This window comes from Lissotriton vulgaris, unplaced genomic scaffold, assembly GCF_964263255.1.
Source record: "Lissotriton vulgaris unplaced genomic scaffold, aLisVul1.2 SCAFFOLD_1306, whole genome shotgun sequence".
Classification (NCBI taxonomy): Eukaryota; Metazoa; Chordata; class Amphibia; order Caudata; family Salamandridae; genus Lissotriton; species Lissotriton vulgaris.
This window is the reverse complement of record NW_028248091.1, coordinates 149,069-161,284: the sequence shown is the minus strand read 5'-3', so window position 1 is coordinate 161,284 and position 12,216 is coordinate 149,069. Positions and strand designations below refer to the sequence as shown.

At 44.1% G+C, this 12,216-nt stretch overlaps 1 protein-coding gene across 1 annotated transcript in view; it reads left to right on the top strand.

Annotated features, from left to right (window-relative positions):
* LOC147664935 (solute carrier organic anion transporter family member 1A2-like) overlaps positions 1-12,216 on the top strand; it is a 569,665-nt gene that overhangs the window by 520,095 nt on the left and 37,354 nt on the right. Inside the window, exon 9 of the mRNA XM_086949878.1 lies at positions 7,062-7,179. Within this exon, the coding sequence (XP_086806004.1) occupies positions 7,062-7,179 (118 nt within the window). The remainder of the gene's footprint in view (positions 1-7,061; positions 7,180-12,216) is intronic.

Genomic DNA, 12,216 nt, shown 5'->3' with positions numbered 1-12,216 from the left:
AGGGACATTTACCAAAGTATTGCAATTATAAGAAATGTTTCTATTTAAATGTAAACCATATTTGATATGATTGAGATGGCAATCCCTTTCCTAGGGTAGGACTGTTGAGTTTCCCGTCCTGAGGACTGGAGGTTAGGACTAAACTTCCCACAATGCACTAGACCATATACTTTTGAGTGATCCTTCGGCAGACCTGATGGCCTGTTATTTTACCTGTGAGATGTATGGGACTAGTAGCTTTAGCCCAAGGGAGTTCTGGAGTTGCCTTTAGTGCTCAAAGAGGTTCCTCATTACTTTGGAGCCTGTCTCTGGTCCAGGATGAGTTGTAGTCATGCAGCTGCAGGGTGGTTGCCACAAGTGCAGGGTATCTCACCTTTGATTTGTGGACCTCCTGAAGTCGCAGAGTCAGGTATTGTTTTGTCTTTAATTGCTAGATGTTTCAGATCTCAGGTTCTGGAACCAGGGGTGCCTCTTAAATCATAGATTTAGGGATGTTAAGGGTTTGGGTGCAAGTACCAATATGCTACTATTCCTAGAGGCTAATCCGACCCTCAGGTGAGCAAATCTAGGGGCAGGTACCACCTTTGCTATGCAGCACCCTTTATTCTGCCCCTTTTAAAATTCGTAGAAACCTTCCTTGGCATTCCAGACCAGGTAGCCCACCATAGGGATGTGTCTACCCTTCTGGAGGTGTACCCCTCCTGACTATCTAATTTTCCTGTCTGCCTGAGTGCAGAAAATACCTGGGGACAAAGGGAGGGCTGTTTAACCCCCTTTGGCAGGCAGCCTGCTTGCATATCAGATGCGGGAAATGCTTTGATGCTCACCAGCTTCATGTGTCACTTCACTAGCCATCCTGTCAGAGAGGGAGGTTTTACCTTTTTCCCAGGCGGGCCTTTGTTTCTGACTCCTGGGAGTGTTATCACCTCCTGGCAGGTCTTCATATTCTTGTCTTGGTGGTAGCAGCTGCAGGCTTCCAGAAAGGGTACAGAATAGGAAGGGGCAATGAGGTGGGCCACCTCTAAGGTTGCCCCCTGTGTGCATGTCAAATTAAATCTGACTTTTGTCAAAAAGTCAGATTTTATGAGGCAAGTTGTTTGATACAAAGCATGACACACATCCGTGGGACCATGATGGAGCTGGCGACCTTGGGGTGCTATGGTGTCAGCCCATGTTACCCAATGGCCCCATGAGCACTTATAGTAGCCCTTAATGCAAATATGCTACTATAGGGTCATATAAGCTTGCACTTATATGCCCACACCTTTAATATCATGCACCCTTCCTCTTGGGCTCAGGAGGGCTGCCTTAGGGGTGACTTGCATATTTTAAAAATAGTGCTTCGACTTTGCCACTCATGGTGAGGGCAAAGTTGAGTTGGAGCAGTTTACATTGTTCCTACAACCGGTAATGGTAGACCTGCAGTAATCTGTTTACTTGGGTCACTCAGAGTTGCACATAAAGTGCTTGAAGCCCTGGTGACCCTTTAACTCCAATGCCCTGGGTACCCTAGGCCACTTACCACTTACCAGAGACTTATAGGGGGTAAAGGCATTGCCAATTGGGGTTACCAATTTACTTGCACAATTTTTTAGGAAGAGAGCACTAGCACTGGAACCTGGACAGCAGGCTCCAGTGCACTGTCAGAGTCCATAACCAACAGTATTAGAGAAAAGTTGTGGAGGTGACCACAAAAAAAGAAAAAAAGAAATTTTCCAACATGACCAGCCCCCCCCAACTTGGTAGTTCTCGTCATCTTAGGGCAAAACCTGGAAAGGCCACCTGCATTTGTATGGCCAGCCTGTGGCCTGTGTTCCACTGTAAAGTCCATAACCTATAGGGAAATGGACCACTTCAATAATTTGGATTCTCTTCTCTCATCTGCATCAGTGGTCTAAAAGGCCTGTGGTCGATTTGAACCTTGAAGTGAGTCCCAAACAGATAGGGCCTTGGCTTCTTCATGGACCAAACCATGGCACTAGCTTCCCTCTCAATAGCACTCCAACTCTCCTTTCTAAGGAGGAGTCACCTGCTGATATAAGCAACTGGTTGATTCTGGCCCTCATTGTTTGTTTGTGACAACACTGCCCCAATCCCATGTTCAGAAGCATCTGTTTGGACAATAAACTAATTTCCCTAGTCAAGTGCCTTCAGGAAAGGTGCTGAGAGCATAGCTTCTTTCAGGATGACAAAGGCCTGTTGGCATACTGTGGTCCAGGCTGCTTTTTGGAGGTGAGCTCAGTGAGGAGGGCCACAATGGAACCATACTCCTTCACAAACCATAAAGCTCCAATAATACCCACTCAAGTCAAGGAAATCATGACTTGGATCTGAGTCTTAGGAACCTCGCACTCTGGAATGGTCTGGATTTTGGGATGTAGAGGTTGCCTCCACCTACAAAGGGATCCAAGTTGTTGCTCGGATATGAATTTACCCTAAACAAATGAAAACACAAGAGGCGTGTGGCAAAACAGGAACACGTTGGTTTAATTAAACTCAGCGGTCTAGAGAGTCTCAATAGAATGCATCTGAGGAAAGCCTCTCAGTGTACAAAGTTTTGGCTGATTTTGTAAATTTGTGAAGTACCATAAAACGATCTCTGCATTTTTAAAAGGCATTAGACCCATAAATGTCACAGGTTTGAGCATCTGATAAGGACACAGATGGCTCTCGACCTCAGGGAGAATTAGTGTGTCCAGATGTATGGCATGAGAAACGTATGATCACTACTTGTGGTGTGCATGTCCTGAATGTATCTATTATGTGTGACATCTAGTTTTGTGATATTGTTGGAGAATACAAGCCTTTGGGCAAATGTGTTTTATTGGCGCCAAATGCAGCAGACCTGTTTGTGGTGCAAAGATCTATTTTAGAAATCAATCAAGGTATTCCCTGGGTGTGCGTTTATCTTTCAGTTAGGAGAAACCCTACCTATGACCTGTTATTCGATTTGCGTGGGTGCGGGTCGCAGGGCCTGTCTGACCAGAGTATCTCTGACTCTGGTTTGATGTGATGGTCACCTTGGGTAAATCTTACAGCAATGGTACAAGTTTACTTCAAAAAATATTATGGCAGTCACTGGTAAAATTTTTATCAACATTATCATTATCTTGTGTACAGTTCTCATAGTGTACATTGGCATTGTTTTTACCAATATTGACATAGTTGTGCATTTCTAGATCATGACATACATTGAGATTGCTTTCACTGGTAACAACATTGTTGTCTGAACATGGATTATGGCTTAAATTCACGTGGCTACTGCCAGTATCATCGCTGTTGTGCAGGCATAGATTTTGACATACATTTACATTGTATTTATGAGTATTGGCATTGTTATATCAACATTGTATGTATTGGTATTGTCGTTGTCGGGCCTGCACACATCATGGTAGTCATTGACATCTTATTTACTCAATGTAAGACTCCCCCCTCTATTTGATTCTTCAACTACTTTACCCTCCTGTAAGACTCCCCCCTAGTTGATTCTTGAACTACTTTAAACTCCTCATACGACGTGACAGCTATTTTATTAGAAAGTGTGTGTGTGTGTAGTGTCTCTTACCTTTTCCCTCACTAAGTTCATGCTACATAATTTAAGGACTGCATTTTTATAGCAGGAAACCCCTACTTGAAGGAAACCACAGAACAGAAGCATAATCAAGAAAACTGGTATCATTGACATGAATAGTTTGTATTCGAGGTGAGAGAGGTTTCTGTGTATGGGTTGCAAGAATGTAAAAGCAGAATTTACAAGATTAGGCATACGTCTAGAGCCTGAGGGGTTCGAGAGCACCCCAGCTAAGAATGCCATGTACAAAAATACAGAAAGACATAACTTAGAAATCATGTGTTGGCGGTAGAGTCATTTTCAGTTGAAATGTCTGTTGTCTGGGTGCCCAGAGGTATCTTGTCTTGATGCGGTGTAAACAATTTAATTCAAGGGATTGTTGCAAAAAGTCAATGTATCCTGCATTAGTTGAGCGAGTGTCCTTCTGAAAGAAAGTCTTTAAAATCTTTGGTTGAAGGGATGGCAGACTGCGGCAGTGTTGGTGCAATTTCAGCTCGATCATGGACCTGTAGGATAAGAGCTGTGGGCTTGTGGGTTAATTTGGAAAGTACACATCTTTAGTGAGTTGTCTGGAAAATACCTGCACTTACATTTTACCGATGTGCTTGATGGTTTAGCCTTGAACAAAAGATTTTCTCATGGGGATAAAGGAAGTTTTAAGGTTTATAGGGAGGAGAGTGAGTTTTGAACAGTTTTAAGAGGTCCTAGAATTTTAAGGGAGTAGTGAGTGCTAAACTATTTTAATGCTCTTGTGTTTTGGTTTACCCCCTATCCTAGCTATGGCAGGGGCCATACTATTTTCCTGTGGGATGTTCAGTTTAAGGTCTGATGCTTTGATTGGGTTAGGGTTTTCCTTTTGACCAGTATGTTCTGTGTGCAACTTTGAAGGAAGTGGGTGTTCAGATTTTAGTATAATGGATCCGTTGACATGTTGGCACATTCTTTTAGCCTCAGCATGTGGAATGATTTGTCTCTAATAAGACTGATTTACAGGGCTACCCCCATCTTCTGGAAGGGTCCAGAATCTCTTGGCTGTTTTGGGGCTTTTTTTGTGTGTGTGTACCGGTGGGTGGTCACTTGTGTTTCTTCACATGGTTTAATTTTAAGAGAAGGACACTGGAGCTGTGTGTAAGGTTGTATGTGGACCCCCGTGGGAGCCTGCAGGCAAACACGGCTGGGACTATGTCTGAATGTTATGTGCTTGGCCTGATGTAGATGGAGCTATAGAACTTAATGCATTTTCCCAATGGATTGGGACACTGCTGCAGTTGTGGCCATTTCCACACCCTGGTTGTTGAAAGACCCTGCTACCGATACTAGTGCAGGAGTATTCTATTTTCAGAACTAAAGAGGGTCCTCTTTTGGGCAGTAAATCCTGAGGTGGTGAAGACTTACATAATCCATCCAAAGTTGTACTTGGGTGTGCGGTCCACTGTGCCTGCTTTTATGCCCCAGCTGGGAGGCCCACCCTGATCCTGCGTCAGACTGTCCTTTCCCCAGGGGTAGGGTTAGCCTACCTTGCCCTTTGGGACCAACAGGAGTGGGGGCCCTGGGCCTTCTGTTGGTACCCAGATGTCAAATTCTAGAGCTGTTTTCTGACATAGCATGGCCGTCCTAAAGGCCGGCAGTGGTGGCAGGTAAGGAAATGTGAAAGAGAGTGATATGAAGGAGATAGGTCATTTCGGGGGATGGTCTTGGACTTATGTGGGTGTGTATATCCTTTAGCATTGGGCTAGGGCACTGCCAGCCCAGACCGCCAACCTATCCTGCGGTGGCTGTATGACTGAGCTCCCTGTCTGTTGTAATGACTGCCCTGTGACTCGCCCCGTGAGGCGGGTGCGGCCTGCTTTTTGTGAAGCTGATTGGATAATAATGTATGTTGTTCTGCGCTTGACTTTTGGTGGTGTATTGTCTATGGAGGCTATCCAGTACTATCCCATTCTGATGGTGGTACAATTTAGGTGGCACCAGTTAGCCATGTGGGCCATTCTGTAACAATAGTGTCACTCTATGAGGCCAGTTTGGATCTGGCCTCCCTTACCTCGGCCACTAGGACTGTGCGGATAACCTCTGGTGTCTATATGCAGAGCTCCCTTTGAGACAGGTGCAATTTGGATCTGCGTTAGCCGGCCCCTTCAAGGGCGGTCTTCTTCAGCTTATGTTGGACCAGGTTGGGGATGTCTTTCTGGACCTGCTCTTGCTTTTCCCTGTCCTTTTCCTGTCTATTCAGGTAATAGTGTAGTATGCGGGCCTGTATTTCACTCTAAGGTGTGGTGTCAAGCCCTACCACACTATGCAATCTGGTATAGATCTCGGAGGGTAGACCTGTCTTAAGGATGTTGTAGAAGAATGCGATCTGGGGACCCATGTTGGTCCACATCTGACCTGTTCTCCTGCCACCATCATTTTGTCCAAGAATTCATTCATGGTCTCCCCAGGCTTCATGCTCTCTAGCATCTGTCCTCCTATGCCAGGGTGGTCAGGGAATATCTCCCTTAGGGCAGTTCAGATCTGGTGTCTGAATGAGTTACATTTAGCCCCTTCTTAATCGACGTTGATGAGAGTGACTGTGGGGATGCGGCCTCGGTACAACACTGTGTGTGTCTGTTCCCCAATGAGGTTGCTAAGCAAGCTTTTGATGTCCCCTAATGTTAAGTTTAAACCTACAGTGTTCTTCTCAAAGCATGAGATCCATTTCCTTGTCCCGTCCATCAATGGGGGTGATTTATCCCTGAGCCTTTTTTTGTCCATCTGTGCCAAAGGAACATAGATGGTTCCTGGTGCACCTTTGTGCAGTAGCTGACAAATCCTGGCTAGGGACACCTCAGTCGGTTTCTCCCTGGTGTAGCACTCTCAGTGCCTTAGGCATTCGTGCATCTATGGGTAGTTCCAGTTGGATCACCCCCTCCATGCCGAATGCAGTCCTCCGCAAAGGCCCTTTTCATCTGATTCAAAGGATACCTCCTCTGGCTCGTGAAGATCATACTGGCTTTCCTTTTCGGTCCAGCAGGTCAGTAGATGACCAAAGGGGCACGCAAAGGCTTTGCCCTCTTCTCTGGATACTATCTCTGTAAGTCACAAGTTAGAGCCCTGGCAAGATGGATTGAAAAGTCCACCCTGAGATTGGTAAACTGAGTAGCATGAAAGTGGATTATATTTTAATCTGTCATTTAAAACACTAGAGTCAGAAGAAATGCAGTATGAAAACGTATATTAAGATAAGTACTGATTGATAGGATATATTCATGTGCATTTTAAAGGTGCTTTAAAAATCTGTTGACTCTATTTCGTTTGTGAAATATTTCAAATCTAGTCATGCTTTACTCTTGTCACATCTGTCCTACATATATGCAAGTTCATCTCATTCGTTTGTTTACACATTTGCAGGAATAAAATATTGAAATTAATATGCTATATCAACAAAAATAAACTAACACAAAAAAATTATACTATTCAAATATCATAATTAATCATGTGTTCTTGCTTTCAGGTTCAATTCCATCACCCATTCTCTTTGGCGCAGCGATTGATACCACATGTCTAAAATGGGAAACCTCACACTGTGGTGAACCTGGAGCCTGTCGTATTTATGACACTGATTCTTTCAAGTAAAATCAACATTATAATGTTAAACTATCTTTATTTTATAGATTTCTGTTTTACTAAACAAACAGTTTAGTTCTATGTACAATAACCATTCTTGGTAAATGACACCCTAAAATAAATACTTTTTTGCCTTGGTAGTTGGGTCTCTGGGCCGTCAGTTGGTTCTGATATGTCTGTGTAATGTTTTCCGGTCGACCTTGTTTCACTAACAGGTTTTTGAATCAGGAACTTAAATCTATATAGTCCCATGTTTACATTGCATCAGAGTTATGCCCCTTTTTTATGCTGCCCTAACACAAAATCCGTTTTGGGATTTATGATGCCTTTTAAATGTTCATTTTCCATCCCATTTTCTGTATTTCATGTGGTGACCTATGTGGCAAGGGTATGCCTAGATGTGATGTGGGTCCCATGATCACTATGTATCTGGAACCAAGCTGTACTCCACTGATGAGACCATCACTAGGGCAAAACTGGTCTTAGGTTGCTTGTGTTCCGGATTCAGGGAGGACCGGGCTTGGCAGTTCAGGCCGGACTGCTCCTACTGGAGCATGGTGAAGAGCGATTTGCATATAGCTGGGCAGGGGCGGCTCCTCCGTTACGGCAGAGGAGCATCTCCCCACTGCTGGAACCAGCCAATCAAAACATGTAAAAAGAAATGATACAAAAGCAATTAATAAAACTGCTTTATTATCATTTTATTTTTCTGGTAGGAGCCGGAGCCAAGTCTTGAGGGAGGGGCCATCAGCAGCAGGAGGAGTGGTGGGCGTAAGGCACTGCAAGTGCAAATGTTTGTTTGGCTGGCTGTCTTAGGACACTCAAATTGACATGCACACTTGGATATCTCCAAGCTGTTGCTTGGAGACATCAGTAGGGCTCAGGAGCACAGGCTCCAAGTACCTGCTGGAGTGCGAAACCAGCCCGCTGTGCCCAGCCCCGGTGTTGCTCCCATATTGGATAATACCAGCATGAGAGCAGCATCTGGATTGGCGCAGGGGACTCTGGGAGCCTGTGTTCATTCGGATTTTGGAGCTGAAGAGCACATCTAGTTGGCAGGTAAGTAGTATTTTTATTTGTTCTGCCCTCTTGCCTGCCTCACCACTTTATCCTGCTAGGGGAAGCCACTGTAGCACGGCCCAAACTGAGATAGTATTGTAAGCAAAAGAACAAAGGGTTGCAATGCTACCCTGAGATATTATAGTGGTAGACTTATTGCAAGCAGCCTCCCATCACCTTTTGTCTGTAGCACAGGCATTCCTGCGCATCCACCCGTAGAGACTAGGGGTAGGCATAACACACATGGCATTTCTTGAATTGCAGCGATAAATTTCAGCCTTTTAATTTAAAACATAAACAGCAAACTAATGGGCATGAAAGATGCATCAAGTTAAAATTCACGGCACCTGTAATACTTCAGCACATAATTTAGCTTGTTTTCTGAAAGGGAATCCGGTTTCCGCAATTCTCCCTTTTATTACGGTACTCTTCAATGGAAGTTATTTCATGCTTAGCAAAAATTGTGCACTGCGTGTACCATGATGCAAAGAAGAAAACTTTTTTGGGTTTTGATGTATTTTCTGGCAGTACTCTTTTCCCTGCCCAAACAGTTTTTCATGAACTCCTCTACCATTTATCACACATTCCTAATGTTCCTTTTTGTAAAAATTGCAATCCGGACAATTGATTACACTTTATCTGGCCCAAGCCAGAGATTACCGCTCAAGCCGGAGAGTACAGCCCTAGCCAGAGAGTACAGTCCAGGTGTGGAGAGTACGGTCCGTGTCCGGAAATTCCGGCCCGAGTGCGGACGTAAAGTTAGGAGTCGTAAGTGCTGTGAATACCAAAAACCATAAGTGCCTTCTGTGACTACCAAAAGTAGTAAGTTTAGGATTTTGTCTCAGATTAGTTCTGTGAATCAGCCTGCAGTTTTGTTTTAAATGCAGCCTGTTTTTCCTAAAGGAAAATGGGCTGCATATAAAAAAGAGAAGGGAAACTTTTCAGTTCCAATTTTTTAAAGGCAGGCAGTGGTCTCTGGGACCACTGCCTGCTCTTAAAAAATATTTTCCAGCATACTCACAAAGGAGACCCCTTCAACTCTGTGAGAGGTTTACCACCTACTTGAAGTAGGTGGTAAACTGCAAGTGTTTTGCGGCCTCAAATGCAGTTGCAAAACACTAGTACATCGCTTGCGGACTCGCTATTAGGAAGGGACACCCCTTCCTAATAGCACAAGTCGCAAATGCTATTTTGTGATTCAGTAACTCGCCAAAATAGCATCTGTATATGCTATTACCCTTTTTTAAGGCCACAAATGTGAGGTTCTCCCATTTTCTGCTGCAAAAAAGGGTCGTACATCTGTCCCTGGGTCTTTCCCACTTTTTTAAGGTGGCCATGTTAGTTCTTTTTAAACCATCTTTGGAGTAATACCAGCTTTTATACACTCCATTTATCCTAGTGTTTTCAGAGGATCCCTGTTGCTGTTTTTCCTCATTTGCGGCATTCTGGACCTGTTCCTATTTCTCCACAGTGAATGCACCTTTTGCGGGTGCTCTGGAGTCGGCAACGCTCCAACACTACTGTGAATCTTTCTACTACAGGAGCTGAATCTTGATTGGTCTCTAACATATAGACCTGGCTGGTTTAACTACATGCAGCTCGTGTTCAACTGTATGTGGTGACCCTTTGAATGGGCACTGGACATTTGCTTGGCTTAGCAGACACCCACTACCATGAGTCTTGTGCTGTTAATGAGTCCCTTAGTGATCCATTTTCGGAACAATTCCCTGGGTTTGTGCCTTCTTCACAATGCAAGATGTAAGCCAATAGCATATGAGGAAACTTATGTATCAGCACATAGCTCATTGGATACAGGCTTTGCTGACGTGGATGCGGGTTGACCGGAAACTGTATTGCTATCGGTTGAGACCGCTGATCCTGTTTGTTCTTTGGAGCCCATGACATGGGCGGTTGACCAAGCATCATGTGTGGACTCGGACTCCTTTCTGGAGTCTCTAGCCTTTGAGATGGTGAGTGACACAATGATTTCCTCCAAAGCACCCTGATTTCACTATTATTCCAAATTGACATTTTCTTTTATTCCTTTTCAGTAACTGCCATTTTTAACCTATGCTTTGAGTATGTTTAGCTTCTGATTACATTTGTTACAGTTAGCATTCACTTTAGTGCTACTATCTTGACCAAAAGGAGGGTGTTTCCTGCATGGCCCTCTGTAGTTTTCCCCATGTTAGCCTAGTTGTGCACTTTGTAGACTGCATTTTCATTTGCACATGTTACTATATAAACCTGCTTGCTTTGTGCTATACTGTACTTTCTGACAGAACCTGCAAATGTTTTTGCATTTGGTTATTTTCCTGTGACTTAGTCTGAACACGCTAGACAAGGTGAAACAAGAATGCCCTTGTTATTCTCTCTGGTCAGACACTAGCACCTAGACATAACACAAGAATGCAGCTGCTCTTTATGAACACAAGTTGTGTCATATAGCTGAGTACAAGAGAGTGGGAAAACACATGGGGCGAGAGTTCTGAGACAAGATCAGTGCAGCAGTTGAGATGTAGAGCATCCATCTGGGTATGCTAAGGAACGGGTTAATGTTCACTTGTTCATGTAACTTATAATGCACATGAATCACCCCTAGAGGGGTGTCTCAGCACCGCATTAGAACAACAAGCAAGGCTGTATTAGTATTAGAATAGCTCCGTCGTGAGAAGCTTTCTGAAATAGAAACGGTCTGTGCACCTCCGTATATGATTAGGTAGTTTATTCCAGTAGCAAGGGGCCAAGTAAGAAGGCTTTGCCGTGGAGTGTGTTTTCCTAATTCGGGCCAAAGTGAGAAATGATTTGCTCGTCGATCTTAGAGGTCTGCCTGGCTGGTAAAGAATGAGTTTCTCCAACAGGTACCTGGGTCCGTTGCTTTTTAGTGATTATAAACTTTCTTTAACAACTTTATTTATTAGGTTTTAATTTTCCAACTGGTAGGTTGTACACATGTTTGCTATACAATCATCCATAATCTTTTTCTTGTAACATGCATATCTCCAGCGATACATCGGTCAAATACAATAAACATAGCAAGAGGAAATAGATGATATACAAATCATCATAACGTAAGTGGATACCAACACCAGCATGTCACATGTCGACACTATACAAATTATTACATCACCCTGCACCATCATTTTCCGACGTGTCTGCCTGCTCACTTCCTTGTCCCTGTCGATGGGGCAAAGTCCAACATATTTCTCTCTACTTTTCTAGGTCCTTCTCCAGTTTATCATCCTTTCTACTAGCCTTCATATGTAACACTTCCGCAAGTGACCACTCGCCCACATCCTTCATCCACCCTTCTAGTGTCTGTACTGGTGGAATCATCTAGTATATTGCCACCCACCATCTGGCAAGCACCAACACCAATTGCAGCAGTTTATTGGCCATCTAACGTTTCCTACGCTTTGATATCTGTCCCAAAAGACACTGCCAGGAGCTAACCTCCACTCGGATACCCACCCCCCTGACACCCTTGCCACCATACCATGCCTAAATTGTAACACCTCTGGGCATTCCCATGCCAAATGCAAGAACCCTGCTTGCCCCTCGTGACATCTAGGGCATTCATGCAGTTGGATTGAATCAATGCGGTGAAGCCTCACCGGAGTCATATATACTCTTTGCAGGAAATTATAATGTATCAATTTTAATCTTGCATTACAGGATACTTTACATGCTAACACACATGTGTTCTCCCAATTCTTATTTGTCAATAGGACCTGCAGGTCCTCATTCCATGCTTCCCTTGCCCTACTAACCCAGGACACCTAATCCATCCTCATAGCCCTATATAACAGTGAGACTAAAATATGTCCACTACCACAAGTAAGCAGCACATCCAATGTCTCGGTTGCTGGGGGCATATTCGGGTGCGTGGGCCATGTGACCATGACTAGCTCCATCAGCCCTGTGTGCTAACTCAAAACCCTTACCCGCCTGCTCAAACGTAAGATCATTTATATATAGGTCCA